The following is a 27,667-nucleotide window of genomic DNA, read 5'->3' as shown; positions in this document are numbered from 1 at the left end:
GCCTAAATTATCTTTCTTAGCCTTTCATATCAAGGCCATTTTAGCAGCATTTTAGAATAGATTAGTAAAAGGGAAAGCAGACGTTAAAATATATAAAGTAAGCATTTTAGGCAAGAATCCAGATTATATAATTCTATATGATCAGAGAGATAATCACCTCTTTTCTGAGAGGACTCATGCCTTCAGATAAAATAACACTGGGTTACATCTCTTCCTTCCCACCCCACCCCCTTTGGCGTGCTTTAATTAGAAAGATACTAGCATAGATTAAAGTCTTAGCCATACTCAATTCTTCCCTTGACCTGAAGAAAACCACAGCCATAGAGAACCTGTTGTGACAAAACATGGTCAGTTTCATCCAAGTACACCAGCAAGCTTAAATAGAGCACCCAGGAGGCAGACTGTTTATGCAAGAGGAAAGAAGTGACCTTACATATTGATGATTTGACTCACGTAATGAATGGTCTTACCTTCTGCATCAGAGCCTTGAAGTGTCAAGCACATGATTTCCATGCAGACAAGTAACATTTCTGTGCAGGAGAAGTCTAAGATAATCTTCGAGATGTAAACCAAGGACCTGCTGTCTGGGTCTTTGCATTTGTCAGTTGTGTATTTATGTATGAGACACAGTAACTGTGGAAGCAAACCAAATTCAAGCAAACTAAAAAGCAAATCCTTACATAGTACTTAAAGTCCAATGAGATAAAATGATGGATCAAAAGGATTATTTTTGCTTAATGAAGCATTCTGGGTTCTGAGTCTCGTTGGACTCAGTTTTTCAACAGGATGTTGTGCTTAAGGGCTGGAATTTGGAAATTCCACAACAGCTATATAATCAGTCAGCTCTGGTTAATTTAATTGAAATAGGACTCTTGATGAAGCCCTGCTGTGCTTATAATTAAAAATTTGGAAAAGGGTAGGGAGAAGTGTAGATGATGTGGGGGTTCCTTTTTCCTGTGAAATTAGCTGAGTGTATTAATTCAGAGGGTAGGCAGTAGCCTCTGATTGTATGCTTTAGTAATCTGAACCATCTGCCTCTATATACTAAGGAGTTCACCACTTTAATCCAGCTTACGGCCGACAAACCACTCTTCTCTATCAGTATGCCCTTGAATAGATGAGGCTATACAAAGTCCTTTGCTCTTAAATGTATTGCTGTCACTGAGAATATTTGGAGGCTTTCTCTTGGGTTTGTTTGGATTTGTTTTTTCCAGCTTTTGTCTGAATTTTGGTTTTATTTTTCTGAGGCAGAGAAAATGGCCTTCCTTATGAAAAGTATGATAAGTAACCAGGTAAAGAATTTAGGATTTGGTGGTGGGTCTGAAGAAAATAAAGAAGAAGGAGGTACATCTGATCCTGCAGCAGCTCATGGGATGACTAGAGAGGAGTATGAGGAATATCAAAAGCAAATGATTGAGGAGAAGTGAGTACATGCTACTTCATTTCCCTTAAAAAGCAAAGGAAATTCATTCTGGCCACACCTTCTTCAGTTTCCTAGTTTATTTCTCTTTGCTTTTTAAGATGCCTTTCCTTTTGCCGTTTACCTCTAACTGGAGGAAAGGTCATTCTTCTAAAGTAAGCAGTTCCCTAACATCAGCAGTGACTATGTTCTATGTTCTACATGTGTGAATGAAAATGAACAGTAATAAATGCATCTGTATGTTGTTCTTAATGCAGCTTACTTAACACTTTCTGGTCTAGGCATGTTTTGATTGACCTCAATTTAATTATTTAGATGAAAAGTGGTGGGTTTAACTATCTTTATGGTCTTTCTAAAATTTATCCTCCTGGCAAGTAGAAAGTCTTCAAATTGTAAGAATTCAGACCTTATACCTAGAAAAGAGCCTAAAAGAACATAGTGTGGCGCTTCCTTGATCATACATGTGCAACAACAACAAAAAAAGACACAGAAAGCATAGCGTGACAGTTGTAAGACTTGGCTTATCCAAGACTACAAATAGATTTGGGGGCTATTTAATATGGAAATTCTAAACATACAGAAAAGTAGAAGAGTAGGATGAATACCCATATATCCTATGACATAAAGATAACAGCTTACATTTTGCTACATTTGCTTATAGATTAAATAGAGTGATACTAGATAATAGTTCTTACAGTAGATTACAGATGTCGTGATACTTCATCCCTAAAACCTTCAGCCACCTTCCGCCAAAAAATAAAGGCATTCTCTTGGTTATATAAAATATAACAAAAATAAAATAGAAAATACAAGCAACATTTTCGTTGGGTATTACAGAATGTGAATATCACCAACAACTTTTCACCACTTGAAGACTGATTGTAAAATAAATGTAATCTCTGTGTAATTTTTAAATGTTTAAGGTAGAATTAATAGTCTTTTGATAATCAACTAAGAAATGAAACATCATTCTAGGGGTTAAATGTTTATTATATGTTTCAAAAGAAAAGTATTTCTGTTTTTGCCACCAGGGCTCTTTTGCTAATGATCAATTACATAATAGTTGCCCAAGTCCTATCGCTAAGATGATTATAGGTGAAAAGGTTAATGACCTGTAGGAAACAAAGAAAGTACAAAGACTACGTTTAGTGGAAACCTTGTCTATTGTATTGTTCTCAAAGAAATCATGGCTTATAAACTACCTAGAATACATTATGCTTGGCTCTGCAGTAAATTAAAGTCCGTTTTTTTAAAAAGTAAATGCAACTAGCAAAAATGATGGCTGTGGTAAGACTTGAGCAAAAGCAGCAGCATTCCTTGAATATTGGCTGATTTTACCTATGGCATGAAAAAGAACAAAATGCTGTAAAAACAAAACAAATACTGTGTAATGAAGAATAGAACACAAACATCAGCATCAAACATTCTCAGATCAAGTAGGCTAATGAAAGCAGTCAGAAATGTAGACTACAGTAGTGATCATGCAAAATATCACTTAATATGTCCCAGCAGTAGATCCGATTGCAGATAAGGCATCTATCTGATTAACTAAGGTCCTAGTTTTCCTTAATTTTATATCTGGACAGATCAAAGCTCAAAATGACCAAATTGTACAGTCAATAAGTAGACTGAGTTGTCAGCTACTCAGTTTTTTGCATATGTATGTGCGAGACTATTATATATTTAGGTAGTCACTCAATTTAAGAAACAGTGGCAGGACAATGGGGCAGTCAGCTTCCCTGTCATAAAGAAGGATGAATCTTCAGTCAATTGTTTGAGTTTTCAAGAGTTTCATCACCTAGAATGCAACATGTAGTAAGCATTAAAAATAATTCATCACAAGATAAACGCAGGGATAGCTACAAACAGTATAGTATATTAAATAATTAAAATTAATGTTAGCAAATAAAAGCCTCCTAAACCCATCCTCATTATTTTAGGAACTGGGGACATAGACTATACGAGGTATAAACAAAAAACAATTTAGCAATGTACTCTATTTAACAATGCACATTCATTTTTATTTTCTGTCTGTGTTCAATTGGGGTGTGTGTGTGTGTGTGTGTGTGTGTGTTACTGGTTACCTTAGTACTGAAAGAGGTCTAATCATAAATAGATGATCTGGAAAGGAAATAAAAGAATAGTCATTTATCCCTCCATTTTCCCAATTATATTAAAATGTTTCTTTGCCTTAGTTATGATTCGACAGTTTCTACAATACCATTTGTAACTTGACTCTGGCCTTTGTTTTATTTAGTAATTGTTTGGACCCTAAGTATAAGCCTAGCACTATGAGGAATATACTGAAATGAAAGACCTGGGTTTTCTTCTGCAGAAATTTACACTTTACTTGGTGAGGGGGAGACTAGCTAGCTGCGCGTGACCGTAAATGGAGCAACCGGTTTTCTGCGTGATTTGTAGACTGACTCCGGAGGACTGGAATCCAACTCTGCATGGCATTGATCCACCAAATGGATCAATGGGGTTTATAGTTATCTGATTTTCAGCAAAGGCGCCAGAATAATCAGACCAGGAACGGAAAGTCTTTCTAATAAGTGGTGCTAAACAGTCAAAAAACACTGAGCTTTGACCCCTACTTAACACTATACACAAAAATTAATTTGCTATACATCATACACGTAAATATAAAGGCCAAAATTGTAAAGCTTTTAGAAAAAAAAGCAGGAGAATATCCTTGCAACTTGAAAATAGGTGAAGCTTTCTTTATCATGACCCAGATTGGCAATGATGTTATCAATGACCATAAAATTATGAAATGATCAATTCAACTCTAAGTTTAACTTTTACACATTAAAAGATGCCATTAAACTAAACGGGCAAGCCAGACTGAGAGAGTCTATGTGGGAAATACATCGGGAAAAGGACCGGGATCTAGGAAAGACGAAGAACTCCTATCACTCGATAATAAAAGCAAAAAAAAAATGGGCAAAAGATTTGAACAAATATCTCAGAAAGATGGATACATGGCCAATTAGTACATGAAAATCTTACTTGAAAATACACAAAAAACTGCCTAATTAGTTGTCTTGAAAATGGAAACAATTAAAATCACAGTAAAGTACCACTCCATAAATACTAGAATGGCTCAAATCAAAAAGACCAAAAATAGTAGATGTTGACCAAAATGTGAAACCACTAGAACTCTTGTTTCAATTGTTGAGACATAAACTAGTACAAACACTTTGGAGATAGGTCTTGCTGTTTCTTATAAAACTAAACGTATCCCAGTAAGTTACACTAGAACCCAGCAAATTCCATTCCTGTTTACCTAGTAGAAATTAAAATATATGTCCACAGAAAAAAGCTAGAATAATATTCATAGCAGCTTTACTCACTGTAGACTCAAATGGGAAACGATTCAGGTGTTTATGAACAGAATAATGACTAGATGAACCGCGATTGTATTTGTGCAAACGATAGAATACCTGCTACTCAGCAATGAAGAGGAACCAACTACTAATACAGAAAACAACATGGATAAATCTCGAGAGCATTTTATGATGAATGAAAGAAGCCGTACACAAAGATGAACTGTATGGTTCCATTTTTATGGAGTTCTAGGACAGGCAAAACCAATCTATGGTAGAAAAGGTGTGGGAGTTGCCTCTAGAGCTAGAGGGTAAGCTTTGATCAGGAACGGGGGATGGGGAATTTCCCAGGTGAGAGTAATGTTTTCTATCTTGAGAGGGTTTTGGGTTACACAGGTGTGTGCATTTTGGGGAATCATTGGATGGTGTGCTTAAGAGTTTTGTGCATTGTATTGGATACAAGTTTTGCTTCACAAGAAGAGAAACTGTAAACAAACATGTCACGCTAGTTAATGATATGTATATTGAAGGGTTTGTGGGAAAGTGTTCATTGATTTCTGCAACTTTGAAATATATCAAAAAAGTAAAAAGTGGATAAAGAGAGGAATAGATGTGAGAAAACACAGTGAGATGCAAATTGTAGAATCTAGATGGATTTGATACGAAAATTCTTTCAACTTTTCTGTATGTTTGGAAGTTTTTATAATGAAATGTGGGGAGAAAAGGTCTGCTGCTTGCCCATGCCACAGGTTGCTAATCTCCTGGGCAGGTCACTTTATTTGCTGTCCGTCTCCAAAACGTGAAGGTTGAACCTGATGCTCTCTCATGCCTGTTCCTGACCTGACATTCTGTGGATGGAAATGAGTTGAAGAGCCCCTGAGCCCAGGGCCTGCGATCAGTAGTTTAACCTGATCGTTTGCTGCAGATCCTTGCTTAACTCTCAGTTTTTTGTGTAATGGTTAAGATGATTTCCCAACTCAGAGTCAAGACGAAGAAACCAGTTTTCACCTGAAAATGAAAACAGGGGATTTGTTTTAAGCAGATAATGCTTTATGCAAAGATAGTTCACCAGATATCCATGAGTACAATTCCTATCAGGCCTCACCTGGGCCTAACCCAGGAAGCAGAGGCTGTGGAGAGGCCACGAGCATTCTGTCCCATCTCTTGCCGTTGCTTCTATCCAGGCCTGGCTGCTTTGTTCTTCCTCAGCAACCAGACTACATGCTTAGAGGGAAATGACAGCCAATGGCTACCAAGTTCATCTGTGATAGTGCCAGCCACACTGTAAGTATCTGTCATTCTTAGTACCAATCCCAAATTTTCAAAGGAGATTTCATTTACTGAACTTGGTCTAACCCAGTATAGCCAGGGGGCAGGCCCGTGGATGTAAATTCAGCACTTCTGTGGGCAGGAGGGAAGGGCGTTGGTGCTTGTGAGCTTTGCAGACATCCCCAAACGCGTCTGCTTTTGTCTGGATCATCATTAGCAAGAACGTCCATTTCCAACCAGCATAATCATGAGTCAAATTAGATCATCCACAGAGCAGGACCCCAGTCTGGCATTCTGGAAACATACCCTACCTGGTTTGGGGCTACCTCCTTCCAAACCGTGAAGGAAATACCTTGCCTAAATTGGGATCTGGAGGGGGTAATAATGAAAGGAGACAGGTTTATATTATATCCCTCAACACCAATGGTCTTCAAAGAACTGCCTGGTTCTGGACACTATGGCTCTATTTTAGTTTGTGTAAGAATCACTCAGGGAGCTTGCTAAAAATGTAGCTTCCCCTCCCCTGCACCCAGGGATTCTGATGCAGCAGGGCTAGGATCAGGGCCAGGAAGCTGCCTTTGTCGTAAGTGCACCAGGTGATTCTGAGGCTTATGGTCCTTGGCTGAACAGTCCATGGGTAACTCCATGTTAAGAATAATCACCCTGCCTCTCTCAGAGTTCACTTCATAAGGAGATTCCTAGGACCAAATTGTCTTTGGGACTTGGGGTATGTAATGAGAATTATGACACTAGAGTGACAAACAGAGAGGCAGACATTTGGGGACCCAGAAAAAAAAAATCTCGTATTTCCCAGATGGCTGCTAGCAGTGGCATCTCAGAAGGTGTAACCCAGTGTCTGGCTCTGAGCACAGGTCGTGTTATATGGAAATTTTTGGTGCTGCAAAGAAGTAGCACTTGAATATAAATTTTCTCAACAAGGCAATTTATTTCTGTAGAAAGGTGCATCTCACAGCTGGAGCAATGGTGAGTGAACACATGAGCAGGGGAAGAAAAGGGGTTCTTGTCCTTGACACATGCAGCGTTTATTGCTGTGTCGTTCTTCTATTGGCTAGAGTTGGACTACACAGTCTAAGCTAATTCTGACTGGCGATCTTAAAGGGAGCAGGAGTATTAGCCAGAGTGGTGGGGTGAGCAGCTCGGTGGGAAGGATAGTTACAGAACAGGTAACTAAAGGTGACTTAGAGCAGGTAATTAGGGGTGACTTAGTTCAGGTGACTTAGAGCAGGTGATCAGGGTGAGTCAGGACAGAACAGATAATGAGGGGAAAAGATGTGAACTACTGACTAGAACTGGTGGAACAGGTTGTTTACTGAAACTGCAGGGAAGTTAAACTTTAAAATGGAGACGAAAGAACTGAACATACTGACAGGCTGATGCTTTGAAGAGAAATCTACAGCTCATTGTATCCAACAGGTGGGAATGTCCTTAGCTCTCTGTATCCTTCTGATCCTTTATTCTTTAACTTTTAGGATGGAAAGAGATGCTGCATTTACACAGAAAAAGGCAGAGAGGGCATGCCTCAGAGTTCATCTCAGAGAAAAATATAGACTTCCAAAGGTAAGACACTTTGAGTACAGCAAACATTGAATCATTTCTTAATAAAAAGTGGGAAGTCATGCTTAATTATCTGCAAAGGATATATATATATCTCCTGGAGGATAAATATATCTATATATATGGATATACACACACGCACGCACACACACACACACACACACACACACATTTATCCTAATTGTAACTGAGATGTTTGATATAGTGAAAAGAGCACTGAACTAGGAGTTCATAAAAACTTGATTCCAGGTTTTAACTCAATCTCTATGAACTACCACTGTTGCTAGAAAGAATGGAATTAATACCTATTGATGACCTTTTAATGTAAATGTATCTAAAGATTCTAGAACTTCTCTATGTAAATACACAGTGGGAACAATAATTATAGCTGACATTGGTTGAGCTCTTTCTAGGACCAGGCACTGTTCTTCGCCTGGTACAGGCAAAGATCCCTGACTAAATGACTCCACCTTCACCTTCTGGGTTGGTTATTGAACTTCATATTCCAAAGATGCACCATCCTTAAAGAACATCTTTCATCTGGAGAAGCAAAGGAGAAGATCTCTCCAAGGGCATGATCCCATGTATGAGAGCCACCTCCAAGTTCAGGTGGTTTAGAAAGTGCCGCTAAACCAATTCCTTCCGTGGATCCTCAGCAGATCCCAGAAAAGGCTGATTTTAGAAACTACAAGCACTAAACAAGGGAGAGTCCACTGTCTCTGCAAAGTCACTGATGAAATCATCAAAGACTTCAACATGGGACACATTGATCCCTAAGGTGCCGAAGGAACCTGGGTTCTGTTCTTCATAAGGGAAGGAAAACCCACAGTAACATGTAAACTCATTTCATTCACAACCAATGAACTTGCAAAAGAATGCCTTGCTTTTCCTATTCCACCCACAATGCAGGTTTAATAACTTTTCCTCAGTGTGCTTGCATTTTGGAAGAGTGAAGGACTTCTAAACACTGTCCTTTCCACTTTCATTGTCTGGTGAATTTCCTGAAACTCCCTGAATGTCACTGGCTCTCTTTAGCAATGTGGCCTCCCCCTAGGCAGGAAACTTGAGTCAGATTCTTGCTGCTGCACTAAAGCCCCTGGCCTCTGCTCTTGGGTCCATCTGATTAAAGCACCATCAATCTGGTTGGGATGAAGCAAAAATTTCATGCACACACGCGCACGCAAATGATCGACTGGGTGTGCATCGTCCATAATGGTGGGGCTTTTAAAGATTTATTTTTGACAACTGTTATTCTTCTGTAGGGATCTAGAGAGAATTGGGGTTCAGTTGTGGCACCATGATGCAATATCATATGCTTTAAAGAATATACTTAACTCTCTTAATTGTGGAGCAGCAATAAAGAAAAAAATCTCAACCTCAGTATCCTCATCTATAAAATGAGAGCTACAGTTGCTAACTTCATAAGATCTTTGTCTGAGGTAATATAATACAAAGGACCTAGTACAGTGCCTGACAGTAGAGCTCTTATTTTTTTTTAATTTATTTGTGTGTGTGTGTGTGTGTGTGTGTGTGTGTTTTGAGATGGAGTTTCGCTCTTGTTACCCAGGCTGGAGTGCAATGGCGCGATCTCGGTTCACCGCAACCTCCGCCTCCTGGGTCCAGGCGATTCTCCTGCCTCAGCCTCCTGAGTAGCTGGGATTACAGGCATGCGCCACCATGCCCAGCTAATTTTTTGTATTTTTAGTAGAGACGGGGTTTCACTGTGTTGACCAGGATGGTCTTGATCTCTTGACCTCGTGATCCACCTGCCTCGGCCTCCCAAAGTGCTGGGATTACAGGCGTGAGCCACCGCACCCGGCCAGCTCTTATTATTGACATTATGATCTCTGGGCACAAGTCTGATTTCCTGATAATAACAACCAGGGGTCTTGAGGACTGCCAGTCCTCAGGTGTGTAATCAGTGCAGCAACCGGACGTTCCTGAGCCTCAGGGCACTGAACCTTCGATCTTTTTCTCCACTAATGGTGAATGAGCAGCCTTCCTTACTTCTGGATCCTCAGGGGTGAATGAACACCCATAGGCTTAGCAGTAAGGTTTGAGGGCTCTTCTGAGAAAAATAATTCTCAAATCTCTGTGCCAGGCTATCCTTTGAAGCAAGAGCCTTTCCAACAGAAACTAGGGAAAGAGGGAAGAATTATAGCCATGAAATGCACAAATCCGGATCCTCCCTAGAGGGTGACTGTGACTATACCTGCATAGGCTACTGCTCCCTAAACCAGCCAGCGGGAGGGGCAGACATGAAGGATGTTGAAAAATTAATAGTAGAGCCCACCAGTGTCTTTCATTTCATGGCTTGCTGATGTTCATATACCCCCTTTTCTATAGCTGTTTTAAATGCATAATGCATTTGAAACCTCACCTGATATTTTTCATAGACCATGAAAGAGACGGTAAAGCTCATCTCTTAATCTCACACCGCTGCCTCATTTTACACCTAGGAAGCTGCAGCCTCTGGAGTTAAGTTGCTTTGCAGTAAGCCTCATCTCCTGTGACAGAATCAGGATTGGAACTCAGGCCCCACAACCATGAGAAAGAGCAACTTGTTCACAAAAGGACTTGCACAGAGTTCTCCTCTCCTCAAGGCATTCGTTCTTTATATTTTTTTCCTATTTGGCATTAGAAACTTTTTACTGAGACAAGGTAAAGAGTGGGCTGAAAATATTACAGGGTGAAGGAAGGCTGAGGAAACCAGGATGAAGGCAGCTCAAATGATGAACTAAATACATTCCAAAGGTACTATTTATACTTAGGGCAATTTTAAAAGTGAAGTCTTAACCAAAAAGGCTTTACATGGCATTAAAAAAAGGGGGGGTCATTTACATCTTTTGGATTGATTAAAAAAGCTAAATTATGTACCCAAATCTGTACAGCAAGGGCCTGTTTTCAGCAGGTAAGCCTGTGTACAAGTAAGAACCTCTTACTCCGCGTAGCATTGTCCTGTTTTGTTTTACGAGAATATATGATTCCTATCCCTACAGAGTTAGTCCATAAGGCCTTAGGGACCTCATAGAAATATGGACCTACCTCTACTAGAGGACTATTTACACTGTGCTGTAAATACTCATATGTGTGTCCACCCCCACAACTAAGCTGTCGATGCCTTGAGTGAAGGGGTTATGGCTCCTTCATTTTGTATTTACAGTGACAATTAATAGGCACTCAATCCTTTCTTTGAGTGAAGGATAAAGGAAACGCTTTGACACCACCACGGCTATTTACATTAACATTCCCACCATTAGCCGCCTCCAGAATAAAAACACCAAATTGCTGCCACATTTTCAGCAGTTTTCACAATACAGTGCTTCTGGACTTTTTAATGTAAACAAACGTTTAATTTACCAGTTTTCAGCGTAATGACACAAACAGCATTCTTCTTGGAAGGGAAAACCTGCTGGGAAGTGACTTCATTCTTTTTCTCTTTTTCAAAAGTACATCTCGCAGCGCCAACTGTTTTTCTCAGAAGGAACACTTACTTTTTAACTGGACGGGGCTATACCGCATCCTCATAAAGTTCTTCTGCTTTTTCTTCTCTCTATTTGTTGAACTGGAAAATGGATTCATTTTGGTTTTTTTCCTCACAAATTCTTTTCGATCTGTCTTTCCAGTCATTGCAGTTGCTAGTCTTGTCTCTTTGTCAGACTTCAGCTTTTAATGAAGGCGTTCAGTGTCCCAAAGAGAAAGTAATTCGCCCCTGGGCTCTTCATCACTGTCTATTTCAATATATTTCCTCTTCTGGGATTTCCCAGGGCCGGTGTCAAGTTCTTTTCTCATTTGGGCCATGCGGATTTTCTGGAAGTCTTCCTGAGTTAAAGCTCGACTGGTGCTGATGGCTGCAGCTTTGCCCTTCTGCTCCTTCATGTCCACGAAGGACATGCTGTTCAGCTTCTTGGAAATTTCTTGCTGCTCTTCATCAGAAGAGTGTTGCACATCAACCATTTGCCATCGGCATCCTCCTCCTCACGGAGACTGGTACGTCCCCATCCATCTTCATCATCTCCAGCATTCTCTTCTTTCTCAACTTCCAGAACTTCTGCTCCTGGAATATAATCTTTAGCATCCGCTTCTCCATATTCTTGTACTCTTCCTTCTACGGAGGCCTCGTAGGCTTACCCCGGAATTTCTTCTGAAGCATCTGAGGATTCAGTGTTTGGAAGAGCTGTATCAAACTTCCAGCAGACATCATTACATTCTTATCCTTGTGTGTTTTATACTGAGCCAGGTCTTAGAGAAGTCCTTCTGTCATAGCCAGAGGACACTGAGCTGTTAACTGTTTTATAGCATCGATTCCTACTGTCATGGCTTCTCCAGAGTTCTTCTTGGCCACAAAATTGTTGGCCACAGTCATAAGCAATGATTGAATAATCTCTCGGGTGATGAGGGGCTTGTACAGCAAACAGAAGGATGTTTGTTACTTCTCTTTGGCAGGGCTGCAGAAACCTTTCTTTGCAAAAAGGGAGAGAAATTGAAGGGGAAGAGCTCTTGAATTCCCACCAAACTGCAGATGAGGGTCACGAGCATCTTCACCTCAAACCTCTCCTTGCAGCACTCAAGCTGCTTTCGTAGATTTTCTGCAAAATCTTGGCGATCATGAATCAAGTGAATGGCTGAAAAGTTAAACACCTCTGGTTTTTTCTTCTTCTTTTGTTTCTGGAGCACTTTCATCGCCTTTTCCAACTTTTTCTTATTTTTGGATCTTTTCTTCTTTGTAGTGTATTGTACTAGCTGGTTTCTTGCCGTTGGTCCATCATCCTCAGACTGGGAGTCACTGTTCTGTTTTCATCGACCTTAGAGAAACATGCAGTTGGGATAACACTGACAGTTTTGGCCTCATTCCAGACGTTCCTTCTGCAGCGTTCAGTCGTCACATCTGGAGACCCCTCGGCTGCAGTTGCATTGCTATCTCAACACGGTGTACATGAAAGTTCGCAATACGACATTCACTTTATCGCAGTATTCTTGTGTTCTGCGTTTATATTCTTGATGTCAGTTGCATTATGTGTGTATAAAGTCTTTTGCAGAAGCTTATGGCAAAGCAGAAGTTCAAAGAAGAGCTCTAGCGGGCTTGATGGATTGATGAGATTCTTATTTCTCAGCAAGATCAAAGCTTTCCAAAATGTCATTCGAAGATCTGGATCCAATATGGTATGACTGCAGGAGAGAAGATCTTTCATTTCTTGAGGAAAATTACTTAGATACTCTGGGTAGCAGTGACTCATCTGTGCCATAAACATTACGAGCTCTGCTAGTTCTTTGCTGGGTTTATCTGGCTGCATTTTGAAGATCTCCACATTAGATCTGTAGTGATTATACTGCTGTAGAAATTCCTAGATGGAGGCTGGTGGGTCTCGCTTGATCAGATTCTGTAACCGCGGCAGGTTGCTGAGCAGCTTGCTGGACATTTTGGCTGCAGACTGGCTTCGGGGCCAGTAGTTTTAATAAAACTCACAAGGCCGGCAGCCACTAGTCCCTACCAGCTGCAGCTTGGACTCGTGCTTTCCGGTATTTGTGCTTTCTACTCTTAATATTTGAGCTGTTCCCCCAAATTTTAGGGCAGTCTGGATTTCTGCGCAGCTTAAAACAAATATGGAGCATCTTCTTTCTCCTGTGTTGTCTAATGCTTTGACCCTAGACCTGCAAGTCGCCGTCTGCATTCCAAATACAAGCCAAACAAATAGATGAGAATTTCACTCCAAAGCATTCTATGCATCGTCGTTCATTGCAGTTTACTTCCAGGTGGGGACCTCCTTCTCAAGGACGGTTTTATATTTGACTGCATTTGTAACAATGGATTCTACACACAGTGTTTCGAAACGGTGCCTATGGCATGGAAAATACTACAAATAGGAATCATACAATTGCCTGCTTTTTGTAAAGCACATGGAAATTCTAATCCCGTGTAGCTAGCCAGAAAAATAGCACCTAATGAAACTACGATAAGCAAAATCGGCTACTGTGGGCATACTGCCTATGAGTTAGCCAGTGCTCTGTAAGGGGCAGTTTAAAAAATAAAATACACATTTTAAAAATCAGCCGGATCGTATTCCACTTCGTCCAGTTATCACCAGCCGTGGCTCACTTCCCTACCCCAGTGCAGCGCCTTGCGCTTGCAAGCCAGCCCCACCCTTGGGAGCTTCCTCTGCCTCCCGCGCGGTCATTGGTCACACGTTACCCTCCCATCCGTGTGCCCCCAACTAACGAGGCTCTGGGTGCGGGGAGCCTTCGATGGCCCAATGTGGCGAGAAAGACAGAGGCTCTGGGGACCGACACGTTTCCCAGGCTAACGTCTGCCCAGGCTATGCAGAACAGCTGCTCGCATCCAACCCAGATCCGGGCTGGAGAGCTAAGGGCGCAGCGGCCGCCAGCGCAGGCCCCAAATCCTCGACGCGGGCGCCCCCTGGTGTTCCCAGCGCCGCGGCCACCAGCACCCGCGGGAGGCAGAACCCGGGCTGCGGTTGGTGGCAGGACCAGGACGGGACAGAAGCCAATTTCTAGAGGTGACTTAAAAAAAAATCCTTGATAGGTCATTGGGTAGGGGGGGAAACAAAACTAAACTAAAACAACAAAACAAAAAACAACGAAAAGAAAAAAAGTCCATTATTTTGTTATTAAGGACCAGATTGTGTGTCTTCTATCCTCCCATGGCATAACGGGAGAGGGAGCTCGCAAACAGCCGAGTTTCCGCTGTCTCCGCAGTGACCAGACTGGAGAGAGATTCTGAAACGGCAACAATCCAGGGCGGGCTGAAGGAATTGGAACTTTCAGCCTGTAGAGGAGATAACTGAGTAAATGAAGCCTATGGGGGCAGAATCATGTCCCAGGCCTCCAATGCCATGCTTTTTATTCTAATATTGAATTCAGCCAGCTTACCCAGTGGCTTGGCTGTGGTTGTTATTGAACCGCAAGTACCTAAGCATCAGAAAAACAGTGGGAAAGCAAGGTGTAAGGTTTTGTCTCTTACATGCTGCATTAAGGAGCAAGGAGGCCCTGGAACGCCAGACAGTGCACATCTGGGTCACTAGGAGCTGAGATTGAGAAGTTCAAGGCTCTTTGTCCAAAGAGCTGGAGGGAAGGAGAGGAGAGGCAGGCCTGCCAGTGCTGGCTCTTACCTGGCCAGGGGAGGGCCAACTATGGGCTGAACCAAAGGAACCTCTGTATTTGGTGGGAAACAAAGCAACCGATTCCCACGTCCTTATGAGTCCCCTGCCTGGGGCTAAGCTTCCAAGGTCATCTGAGGAACGTGCCAACCGTCCCTTCCCTCCAGCCCTCTAAGTTCCCTTCCTAGAACAGGTTCAGGCTCCTGGGTGACCCCAGTACTTTGGCTCCCTGGCACCAGTGTCTGGGTGCTATTTCTCTTTTCAGTAGATTTATTTTTTACATTCAGAAAAGCACATAGCATACGTGTGCACTCAACACATAACCATAAGGATCATGTAAATTTAGGGACTTGCCGAAGGTCACGAAGCTTCCTGTGACAAACAGAGACTCAAGCAAACCTCCTTACTCTTCATCCAGTACCTTTTCATGCCCACTTTGCCCCATACCCTCTCTAAACTGGGCATCAGATTCCTGGTTGGTAGACTTTAGAACTGAACACACTGTCTAACAAAGAAAACAGCATAGGCCAGAGAGCAAGGGTCACCAGGACTCTAGTGGGCACCAGTAACCTTCCCCTCCCTGCCAGGCTTGCAGAATGCTTAGCCTGTGCCATCTTCTAAAGCCCATATTGGGTAAGCATTCGTAGTAATAGTATTAACAACCCACAGGGAATTGGACGAATTTAACACGTCCTCCAGCTAATGAGGGATGACCCCCTGGGTACCTCATTCACAATTCCCCAGGGTCACCGCCACGGCGGTTACATAACAGCAGGATTCAGTTCTAGACCCTTCCCCTGCCCAAGGCCCGACGGGGAGCAGATTTGAGAAAATGTCTTCCTGGGAGCTGTCAGGTCTAATGAGGATAACTATGTCACATTTTGGAATTAGAACTGTATTTTCTAAAGAAATTATTTGGCTGGTGTTTCCTATGAGAAAGGGTTTCACTCTATTGCTGACAGGGAAAAGCAAATGCAGACTCTTTGAAAAGGAGCAACATAAGCCTTAGCTCTCTAGATAAACAATCAAAGGTCTTGGGTCTCAAGTTTATTAATTGTTAGCAACAATACCATTTGTTGTACCAATGTCTTTTAATGATGGTTGTTAATTTCAGTAATCAGATAAGTAATCTAATAAGCACAGTAGTCAAATTGCAGTAATCTGCAGTAAGTATGTATATGTATCTGTATCAATCACAATAATGTTCATGTACGCATATCCGGACTATGTCAATTTCCTCTAGTTGTCCAATTACTGGTCATCAGAGGACTTAAAATGCCTAAAGTCATCCACGATGCTCATGTTAGATTTGGATTGCACACCACTAATTATTCTGGATCTTGTATCTTCCGTTTCTCCTTCTTGATTGGCCTCTCCTGAATAAAGGAGGTCAAATCTCTCCCATCTAAAACAAGCAAACAGCACTTTCTGAGTAAACATGGCTTTTTAAGTGTCTTCCCTTAAATGGCTAGTTCTCACTGCTCTGCGGAAACCTTCTTCTTCCAGATGTCCAGTGTCTGTCCAAATACAGTGGGTGGTTCCCTTAATTTCTCCTGGGGCCTCTTTGTTTCTTTTAGCACTGGTGATGGCTTCCTCCTTAAAGCCCTCTCTCCTCAGCTTGCAGACATCACTGTCTGGTTCTTGTTCTCGCACTGCTTCTTATTCATGAGTTATCCTTCTCTGTCTTCCTCCAGATTGTGGGATGTTCCAGGGAGCCCCCTTGGCTGGTTCTTCTTCTCCCTGGAGCCTGCACATTGTCCTCGAGGGCTGCACCTCGCTGTAGCTGTCCGCTACCACCTGCATGCTGATGATTCTCATATCTGTACCTCCAGACCACATATTTTCCTGAAATTTCACAACTGCAGCTACCTTTGCTTAGGCACTTCACAGGTTGAACCAGCTCATATCCAAAACTCACTTGCTCATTCTCCCCCTAAACCTGTTCCTCCTGTAGGCTCCACTTCTGTGGGTGGCTCTCCCAACAAGCCCATCTCCCAGGTTGGCTACCAGAGGTCACTGTTGCCCCGTCCCTCTCTGCTCCAGCCACACAGCCAGGAAATCACCAAGTCATCTTCATTCATTCCTTCACTCCTGAATAGTTCTCAATTCATCATAGCTTTTCTACTTGGAGTCTTGTCCCCCTCAAAGCTGAGGTTTCTAAAGTGCAAATCTGATCCTGTTTCTTACCTGTTTTTTTAAAAAAGGCCTACAATGACTTTTAGAATAAAATCTGAACTCCTTGTCCTGTATGCCTTGAAATGAGTCCTGTCTCTCCAGCCTCACCTCTTGCTGCTACTCCCTGCCTGGACTAGAGCCTCCTCCTGCTCCATTCCCTGCTCCCTGTGGCCTTTCCTTTCTGCAAGACTCATCTAGTCAGTGCCACTTCTTCTAGGGCCTTCCATGATCTCCCTCCCACTACCTAATCCTGGCTTCGGTCATCCTTCCCCATGTTTCCATATATCTTGAGTTCATGTCTCCTACATCATCTTATGACCCTAAATATCTGCACCTAGTGTGTGCTTCTTAAATAAAGGAGCTGACTTTTTAATCTCTGTGCTCAGTGCCCAGCAAGGTGGCTGAGACATAGAAAATTACATACACACACTCACACACACACACACAGATTGCTGAGTAAATGGATATTACTGGGGAAAAAGAAAAGAAAGAAAAATGCCCTGGCCGGGCACAGTGGCTCATACCTGTTATCCCAGCACTTTGGGAGGCCGAGGCGGGCAGATCACAAGGTCAAGAGATTGAGACCGTCCTGACCAACATGGTGAAACCCCGTCTCTACTAAAAAATACAAAAATTAGCTGGGTGTGGTGGTGCGCGCCTGTGGTCCCAGCTACTCGGGAGGCTGAGGCAGGAGAATTGCTTGAACCCGGGAGGCGGAGGTTGCAGTGAGCCGAGATTGCACCACTGCACTCCAGCCTGGTGCCTGGTGACAGAGCGAGACTATGTCTCAAAAAAAAAAAAAAAAAAAGGAAAAATGCCCAAAGAAGAAAGTACCAAAAACAGCAGAAAGAATTTATATGCCATTAGAGACATATTAAAATACAATTTACAATTTTATGAAAAGAACAAGTCCAGATCTGACACTGTAGTTTTGTATAAAACACAAGGTTTTCCTTGTTTTATGATTGAATCACCATATTTCTTCAAGTAGAGGAAGTAATATGTTTTTAAATAAAGCCACAAGATTCTTTCTAAAAGCAAATGCGTTTCTCTCCCCAGCCAATTTAAAATGTATATGTAAGTCAAGCTAAATTAATAAGAGAAAACAGTTCCACAATGAACCCTAATCCTATTAACAGAATTGTCAATCTAGGTTAGTCATTGAAAAATAATGTTGTGACCCCTGCTGAGCTATATGATTTAGTTACACCTGGTGTTTGTCTGCTGTATTAAGGGCATCGTTCATTTCGAATAAAGATGCATATAGGAGAAACTCGGCAGAGTTGCCCTTAAATGTGTCACATTGAAAGTTGGATTAACAATTGAATTTAAAATTTGCCTCTTAAAAAAAAATAACAAAGATGATTGTGTGAACCTTCCTTTAACAGGTCCCTTCAGATTAGGAGCTCTTGGGGCTGCCCAGCAGGGTCTGAGACACCGAAACCTCCTGCTTTCTGAGCAGCTGTTTCTGGTGGCCAGGCAGTGGGGAGGCCATCAGAGGCCCCATCAGCCGCCATCTCTTCCTTCCCCTCCTCACTCTGCCCCAGTTCAGTTCGCTCCTCCTACTCATGCCCTTGAAAGTGCAATGGGCTACATGTCTACAGGGAGCATAGGGATGGGAAGATGGAGTCATTGGATAGTAGTGAAGCAGGATTTCAAGACGTGTTGCTTGGCCACACTGTCTTTCTCACGTCATCTTCACAAGCACCCTGTAAGGTAGGTAGGTATCACCTCCCCTTTACAGATGAGAGCAACAGCTCAGAGAGGGAAAGTGACTTTCCGAAGTCACACAGCCAGTAAATGGCAGAGCAAGATTCCACTACAAGCCAACCCGAGCCCACAGGCCATGTTCTCTTACTAGTCCCTTCTGGCAGCTGTGCTGGGTTCTCATCCCCTGACGAGCAGAATGACATTTTTGCAAAAATCTTTTGCAAGAATCTCTTGGGACCTCATCTTCCTCATCTGTAAATGAGAGGCTTGGATAGTGGCCTCTAGAAGCTTCTTGAGTCCCTATGGAATGTCTTCAGAAGGGAAAGAGGCTTGAGATGTGCACAGCTGGTATCTAGAAATTCTCATTCCATGTAGCTCCCAACACATGCACACTTTCAATCAAATTGAAAACTGATGCGTGTTCTTCATGAGGACAAACCCACACCGTCTGCCCTACTCTGCGGGTGCTGAGGGCTTCTTAAGTAGCTAAAGAGGGAAGAGCAACAGCAGAAGGAGCAGAAGGAGCAGCCAGCATGCCCAGCCCAGGGCCTCCACACTAGTCACACACTAGCTTCTGAGGGCAGCAGCTTCGCTCATAACCAGGACAGTGAGAGTAGCTTGTGAAGAAAGACAGGTACCTGACCGCTAAGTTACATGATCCTCACAATTATGTCAATATCACGCTACATGAACTCCTCCACGTCAAAGAAATCCATTCTTCTAGATGTTGGTATCCTGTGGACAACAAGAAGTGAATAAACCAAAACCCAAATCCAATCTACCTAGTATCAATCCCACTGGAATCTGCTTATACACCACACTTGGCTAGCTAGACTCTGACAAGTGGAGAACGCTCAGCTTTTTGAAGATATAACCATCTAAGATAATTTGTCATGGTATCTCAAGTCTGGTAAAAGAGAAGACCAGTTTCTCCAGGTCTAGGAAGTGGTAAGTTTTGAAAGCCAGGGTCATGTTTATCCTTTGGTGAAAGGTCAGGCATCAGTCACAGGAAATGACAGTGGTAGGATATGGAGCTATTTAAATAATGGGGCATTCTGCACCAGCCGTAAAGATAAGTCTGGTTAAAAACAAGAGATTAAAATGAATTCTCATCAGCTGGCATAAAGATAATTAGTTCTTAACTGCATTAAACAATATCCCAAATTGATAAGATTTCTAGAAATGAGAAGATCTCTGAAACAGAGCCTCTCAGAATGAAGTATAGCCTATAAGTCCCCTAATTATGTGCTGGCTCACTCACTCATTCATTCACGCCACGGCTCTCATCCCTGAGCCTCCCCTCCCTCCCTGGAGGTGCTTCCGGCCCGTGGTGATGCTGATTCACATTGGCTGTAACTGCACTTGTATTTGGGGGTTGTAATGAGGCATTACTTCTTTTCCTTGAAGTGTGAACTGTGTCCAAATATTCCTGGTCTCCCCAACCCAAGATTTGTCAATGGGCAGCAGAACGTGTGGACAAGACATTCATTGTTTGAATTGCAGACAAGGTCCTGTCAGCAGGGTGGTTCATTAGGAAGAGAGGAAACAAGGCTGCTGTGTCCACTGTGTCAATCCCATTTATGCTTCTTAATTACTTGCTCTGTCCCGGATCTTACTCTTAAGGGCCGATACTCTCCCACCGTCTCTTTCACTGTCCATGCCTTCTTTATCCCAGGGATCCTTTCAGCAGGGATCTTGACACGGAGCTGCCCTCTTTCCTCTAAAATATTCATAACCACTGCTACCATTTGTCCAGAGCTGAGATGCTTGCGAGGCTGTTTCACAATACGTCTCATTCAATCTGCTCAATAGTCCTCTAAGTGGCACCTCCCATCGGACATCAGAAATATAAGTTGACTTGCCCAAGGTCATGCATTGGCGAATGACAGATCTGGGACTTGAACCCATGTCTAACTCCAAATCCCACAATCTTTCATTCTCCTAGGCCGCCTCAGCAGGAGGATGGTCTGAATAGGCGTCAGCTTTTTACAAAGGAGACACTTGAATACTTAGCCAGTTCTAGGTCTTGGGCAAGCTCAGTCAGTTAGGATCCAGAGCTAATGACGCTACAGGCACATTCAGTTCCAGAGGACTTCATTTTCTCCTCTAGCAACTCAACGGCCTTGTCTGATTGTCCTACCTTTAGTTATGAGGTGTCCGTGGCACAGGCCACAGCCCAGAGCAATTGGTTGCAATACTAGAATCATCTCCTGAGGCAGCCAGGCCACTGGTGGAGGGCCAGCAGCACTGTCCTTCTAGATCGACGTTGAGTGCAGGACTCTCCGACCAAGTCATTGACTACACCCAGTGCTGCCTTTAGACCTGGACATCTGAGGCCACTGCCCTGCTGCCCATGTTTTAGAGGGCTCTCTTCTGGCCACGCTCTTTCACATGGGGTGAGGAGTCTGTGGGCCAAAGGGCCTAGCCCGGGCAGAGCGCACACCCCTCTTGTAGTCCATGCTCAAGCTGTTCGGGACCCTAAGAGTCTAAGTACATTCCAGAACCTTCACAGGCCTCCTCTGCACATCTGTGCTCCTGAGAGTGGCCATGCACACTAAGCCTGGGGCGTGGGGGAGGGGCCGTGCTCCCAAGGTCCCAAGGCCTTTCCCAGTGAGGGCTGGAGCCAAGAACTGGAGAAAAATGAGTGCCAGGTTGTGAGCCAGCACCACCCACAAAATTTAGGGGTGGGCCTGACAAGAGGCCAGGGGAGCTAGGGCTGGCTAGGTAGCTTTCTCATAGAATGGAGGGCCTAGTGCTAAAGAAGAAATGACTCAGCCTGGCTTTTTAGGAAAACCAAGCCTTTGGGTGAAGGTAGGAGTCTTGCCAGGTCAGAGGTAAGGTCCCAGGACAGCACGGCCTCCTGATCCTCAGGGCTAACCCCATGTGCAAGATCGCTCACAGCAAATTCCGCTGTCCACTCCTGAAGGTTATTATTTTTATGAAAAGCTACTACTGGGTGAGTGCTTAACAGATTCTAAATAATTCAGTTACCACCTAATTAACCCTCCACAGCTCTAAGGCAAATAATGCAATTCTCCATATACAGACAAGGAAATAAAGTTCAGGGAGGCTGTACAAAGTGGCCCGGGTCACACAGCCTGTAATGGTGGAGCTGCTTTTCTCACTCGGGCAATTTAGGCTGCGGTGCCCCAATGGGAATATAAAGATAAACCGATAGCTACGAAAACAGAGCTCTTTACAGCAAATAGGACCTGCGAATTTAAGTATTAGGCTGTTATCATCCCTGACAATACATTCACTGAATCATTCAGTAAACATTTATTTTAATTTTTAAAATTTTTATTTATGTTTGTTTCTTTATATTTTGAGACAGAGTCTCTCTCATTTGCCCAGGCTAGAGTGTAGTGGTGCAATCTTTGCTCACAGCAACTTCTACCTCCCAGGTTCAGGCGATTCTCCTGCCTCAGCCTCCTGCGTAGCTGGGACTATAGATGCACGCCACCACGCCCTACTAATTTTTTGTATTTTTAGTAGAGACAGCGTTTCACCATGTTGGCCAGGTTGGTCTTGAACTCCTGACCTCAGGTGATCTGCCCGCCTTGGCTTTCCAAAGAGCTGGGATTACAGGCATGAGCCACCGTGCCTGGCTATTCAGTAAACATTTAATTGTCTGTATCTACATGCCAGATACTTTGCTGGGTTATGAGACAGAAAGATGAGTAAGCTACAGTCCCTGTCTTCAAGAAATGTAGAGCAGTGGTTCTCAAAATTCAGCAAGCCCCAGAGTCACCAGGAGGAATAGTTAAACCACAGGCTGTGAGGCCTGCACTCTGGGTTTCTGAATCAGTGGGTGTGAGTAGGCTCCCAGAATGTGCATCTCCAGCGAGGTCCCAAAAGATGCTGACGCTGCTGGCCTGGAGAACCCACTTTGAGAACCACTTTGATAAAAGTTAGGGCAATCAATATCCTCTCCGAGAGGCAACATAGAATTGCACTGCTCTCCCTTCTCTGAGCAGGAGGCACGAGGACAAAACAAACCTCAGAATCACCCCTGAAGGAGGAAACCATTCCGAAGTTTCTTCAAGCACAGCCGAGCCACAGAGGGTGGCCTTGCTGAGGTCTCCCTGGGAATGGGAGGCAGGCGAGCACCATCCTGTGAGCCTTCTAGAGCTTGTTAGGTGTTTTATAACCCTGGCTGGATGGCTCACTTTCCTCTGGTCCTTCTAACTGCCTGTCCCTGCAGGCCCACAGCAGTTACCCTGTCCTGGTTCAAACCTGGTGGTGACATGCTTGAAGATCTTTCTACCAGTCCGAGGGAAGGGGCCAGAATTCCCAGGAATGTCTCTTCAAATCACTTGCATTTGATTTCGGGATGCATAGAGAGAGCAGATGTCCCACATTGGTGTGAACTGAGAATGAGCTGGCTGCCTTGTGCTTTTCCTCTCCTTCCTGCAAAAAGGCCCAGAAGACGATCAGCAAGGAAAGCAGCCACTAGGGAAGGCAGATGAAAAATAAATAGAAATGCATGATTGGCTGGGAGCCCCTAGGGATTAACTAACTAATTAATCCCACAACAGTTTGACCAGGAACTAATTAATCCGTTAAGTACTTGGAGGGCCCAAGGCCCTGGCCAAGAGCAGGGAGAGGCTTCACTTCTCTCCGGAGGCTGGCGCGGAGTGGGACTGTCCTCCAGGGTCTCCAGGGAGGGCCTGGGTGAGGACTGCCCTTCCCAAAAGCGTTGGTTCCCTCTGCATCAGAAATCTGCTTTTCAAGCGATTTCTTGAGCCAGATCCCTGTGTCATTCTGCGCAGGGAACCGAATCAAAGAAGAGAGCCCTGGGGAAAGGCAGCTGGTCTTCAGCCTCTCCAAGTACGGGAGCCACGGAGAGTTAGACCTGGAAAAGTCTTCAGCCATCTGGTCCCTCCAACCCACTTTACGGATGAAGAACGGAGTTGACAGGTTACCCTGGTGGGCCATTTGGACTTAGAGACAAATGATGTTTCTTTCCAATCATTCCTACACAGCACCCAGATGAGAGGAATTCAGATCGCACTTTAGGCGCTGTCTTTAAATCCACCTCAGAAGTCAACAGGCACAGAAATCTTTCTTAAAACAGTGTAGTCTGGGCTGGGCACAGTGGCTCATACCTGTAATCCCAGCACTTTGGGAGGCTGAGGCAAGCAGATCATGAGGTCATGAGATCAAGACTATCCTGGCCAACATGGTGAAATCCCATCTCTACTAAAAATACAAAAAAATTAGCTGGGTGTGGTGGCACGAGCCTGTAGTCCCAGCTACTTGGGAGGCTGAGGCAGGAGAATTGCTTGAACCCAGGAGGCGGAGATTGCAGTGAGCCGAGATCACGCCATTGCACTACAGCCTGACCAACGGTGTGAGACTCAACCTAAAAAAAAACAACGTAGTCTGATTGACTAAGATCATCATTTTTTTTTTTTTTTTTTTTTTTTTACGGTCTGGGGTTTTATTTTATTTTATTTTATTTTATTTTTTGAGACAGAGTTTTGCTCTTGTTACCCAGGCTGGAGTGCAATGGCAACATCTCGGCTCACCGCAACCTCTGCCTCCTGGGTTCAGGCAATTCTCCTGCCTCAGCCTCCTGAGTAGCTGGGATTATAGGCACGCGCCACCATGCCCAGCTAATTAAGATCATCATTTTTTAATATGATTCTTCATGAGCTTTGGTAACAAATTCAAGGCTGGTCACAACATATTCAGGTGGCTCTCACATAGATCTTTCCTCTCATTAGCTTTTCTGACACTCTTTTTAATCTTCTGTTTTCCTGAAACCCAGGTCACCTCATGTTACAACCTGATCTCCAAAAAATCTAACAGCAGCCATCTGGGAATGTAAGCTACTGTCAACCTTTCCCAGAGGATGTTTTTCTTTAGACTCCTCTCTCCTTACAGAACAAGGGGCTGTACAGCGTAAGTGGTAAAAGAATCTCAGCTGGGCATGGTGGTGCCCACCTGTAGTCCCAGCTACTTGGGAGGCTGAGGTAGGAGGATTGCTTGAGCCCAGGAAGTCAAGGTTGCAATGAGTCGATATTACAGAACTGCACTCCAGCCTGGGTGGAAGAGAGAGACCCTGTCAAAAGAATTAACATAAATAAAAATAAAAATAAAGGAATCTTATAGACCAGGCAGCAAGTATTAAGAAATTCTAGAACAGACACTCCTAGAATCACAAAATGAAATGTGCGAGGCATGTGTCATACTATCAGCAACACTGAATGCTGAGTGGGGGCCATGCCCTTGATGGTTCACTTAATACACGTGTGCTGTGTGCCAGGCTCCAGTCCAGGTGCTAAGGGTGGAAGGTTGAATCTGACATGAGCCCATGAGGGGCTCCCTGACTAGTGGAAGGGAGGAAAAGGGCAGTGATTAAGCAAAAGTTGCCTCTAAGATGAGATGAGTGAATTAAAGCATGCTGTCTAGTCCCTGTAAACTGAAACCCCATCCTCTAGAATGGGGTCAGCCAGGTGAATGGGTCTTGGCATGGGGCTGATCGAGTCTGCAAACTTGCAAAGCTGCCTTTAGGCAGAGTTGGGGTGTAATGCTCCGGCTTTTGAATGTATCAGCATCACAGAGAGAAAGGGCTTCTTAAAACTCCAGATGGGGCTGGGAGTAGCAGCTCATGCCTATAATCCCAGCACTTTGGGAGGCTGAGGCGGGTGAATCACCTGAGGTCAGGAATTCGAGACCAGCCTGGCCAACATGGTGAAACCCTGTCTCTACTAAAAGTACAAAAAATACCCGAGTGTGGTGGTGCACGCCTATAATCCCAGCCACTAGGGAGGCTGAGGCAGGAGAATTGTTTGAACCAAAGAGGCAGAGGTTGCAATGAGCCAAGATCATGTGACTGCATTCCAGCCTGGGCAACAGAGTGAGACACCATCTCAAAAAAAAAAAAAAAAAAAAAAATCCAGATGGCTGAGCTCCACCTCGAGTTTCTGATTCAGTAGGTCTGGGATGGGGCCCAAGAATTTGTAGTTCTAACAGACTCTAGATGACGCTAATGCTGCTTGTCCAGGGACCACACTTGGAGAACCACCATGCTGGACGGTTCTGATCGACCCAAGGTGTCTTGAAGGAGGGACCTCCCAGCAGGAGCCTCCACTACTGCCACCAGGACCAGGCTGTGCTGCAAGGCCAAGCGTGCCACTCACTTCATTCATTCTCTGCAGACCTTTTCCTGCTGCTTTTAAAATGTATTTAGTTAGTGAGTTAGTAGGGTACGTTTAGAGTTATTTATCAATCTCTATTTTTCACATAGAGTGAAATGGATGAGAATCAAATCCAGATGGCTGGAGACGATGTGGATTTACCCGAAGATCTCCGGAAAATGGTAAATGAAGATCAAGAAGAGGAAGAAGATAAAGATTCTATTCTTGGGCAGATACAGAATCTCCAGAACATGGACTTGGATACCATAAAAGAAAAAGCCCAGGCTACCTTCACTGAAATCAAGCAGACAGCAGAGCAGAAGTGTTCTGTGATGTGAGGGTGGGAGGGGTAGAGGGAGGGCTCGAGCCATCCTTGGAAAAGACCGCTCTCCTGTGGGACGTTCCAAACAGTACCTGTTTTAACATAGTGAACACGGTTAGGAAAACCACGATGATCTATTGATAGATAATGATTGGTTGTTCTAAATATTCCTGGCAGAGCACTAGCTAGCACCTTGCAGCAAGAACCATACTTTTCTCTTAGTTATAAGTGAGATGGACTGCAAAATTTCAGTCGTAAATGGTGATGCCGAACATGTATCTGCTTAAAGACCTTGAATGAGCCAGGAAGAAACAAAAGCAAGTGGCATTTCCTCTCCAGCTTTCTTCCTTAGAGGCCAAGTTCTCAGCCTGTCCAGCTATTCATAGGACACCAGGTCCCTTCAGAGAAAGAGGTGGAGAGTCTAGGTGTTCACTCCTTGGAGGGCAACCCTCTAAGGAGCCAGGATGCCCACAGGGAGCTGAGGCCGCAGACTCCAGGGCAATCAAAAGTCACCCTCACCCTTCAACCTCTCAGCCTCCTTGAAACTTGCCAGTGATTCTCATCAAGTTTGGTCCTTGGACACTTCTCAGCCAAGTGGCAGTAGCGGGGATGTGGTGAATGGTGAGGAACTGAGGCAGGAAATGGACCTCACCAGCCCTTTGCATTGGAGATCATCATTCTAGAGGCCATGTGAAAAATGGACTCGAGGGAGGCACAGTTAGAGGCAGAGGAAAACCAGGGAGGCGACTGCTCTTTTTGAGTTGAGCTTAACCCTGTACTTGGTGATAGCAATGCGAACACAGTAGGTAGACTAACAGAGAGCATTAAGAAGTTAAATCAGTCTCTCTCTCTCTCTCTCTCTCTCTCTCTCTCTCTCTCTCTCTCTCTCTGTCTGCTCCCAACCTCTCTCTCATCCCCTTCTGTCCTTCCTGCCCAATCTCCCTCTCTCTCTTTTTTTCTCTTCTCCTGTCCCTTCCCATCCCACCCCTTCAGGCTACGTTCCAGTAAATCACACTGTCATTTGGTGCCACAGGCTTTCAGGGTAGATGCTGATTTTTTCCCCCTAATATCTGCTCTCTTTCAAAAGGAATAATTCAAAAGACTTAGGACAATTACAACCAAACACTTGGAGCTATTTAGCTAAAGCCCATCAAACCAAAACGAAATACTGTTTTTTTGGTGAATCTGTTCATATGGTGAATAAGGATCAGAAACAAATTTTGTCAAGAAGAACTGCTCTATCAAAGGAAAAGGAAACTAGGACTAAAAACTTAGGGTCTAACTTGTTCTAAACCCAGCGTTCCCAAATGTGTTGTATAAGAAGTTTCATGTTATAAAAGTATTCAAATAAAACAAATGACTAGAGGTCCACAACCTTTGGTCCTTGGCAAAGTTTAGCCTCTCTCAGAAGTTCCCGGGAGGACATTGGTGCAATGGCTGAGGCTAATTAACCTTCTAGTCCACAAACTCAGATGCCGGGGTTACATCTTAAAGCCATGCTTATCTTTTATCAGAAATGGCATGGGAGTTGTGATTTGTTTCAGAGCAAAACTTTACAATACTTCTTTGGAAACTACAATATAATAGATAAGATTTGTCTTCAGTTT

At 43.7% G+C, this 27,667-nt stretch overlaps 1 protein-coding gene and 1 pseudogene across 1 annotated transcript; one reads left to right on the top strand and one right to left on the bottom strand.

Moving 5' to 3' along the window:
• The first annotated feature begins 1,068 nt into the window (after positions 1-1,068).
• Positions 1,069-27,667, top strand: CPLX4 (complexin 4). The gene is made up of 3 exons (XM_017963519.4): positions 1,069-1,423; positions 7,509-7,596; positions 25,849-27,667. Exons 1-3 carry the CDS (start codon positions 1,257-1,259, stop codon positions 26,074-26,076), a joined length of 483 nt encoding a protein of 160 aa, XP_017819008.1. The 5' UTR covers positions 1,069-1,256; the 3' UTR covers positions 26,077-27,667.
• Positions 10,960-13,075, bottom strand: LOC100390434 (protein SDA1 homolog pseudogene; annotated as a pseudogene).

This window comes from Callithrix jacchus, chromosome 13 (genome assembly GCF_049354715.1).
Source record: "Callithrix jacchus isolate 240 chromosome 13, calJac240_pri, whole genome shotgun sequence".
Lineage (NCBI taxonomy): Eukaryota > Metazoa > Chordata > Mammalia > Primates > Cebidae > Callithrix > Callithrix jacchus.
This window is presented reverse-complemented; position numbering and strand designations above follow the sequence as displayed.

Excerpts from the sequence above, each read along its gene's own strand:
- CPLX4 (XM_017963519.4), top strand. The coding sequence starts at position 1,257 with ATGGCCTTCCTTATGAAAAGTATGATAAGTAACCAGGTAAAGAATTTA. Across the intron at positions 1,424-7,508 it reads AAGCAAATGATTGAGGAGAA|GATGGAAAGAGATGCTGCAT; the intron begins GTGAGTACATGC and ends TTTAACTTTTAG. Across the intron at positions 7,597-25,848 it reads AAAAATATAGACTTCCAAAG|AGTGAAATGGATGAGAATCA; the intron begins GTAAGACACTTT and ends TTTTTCACATAG.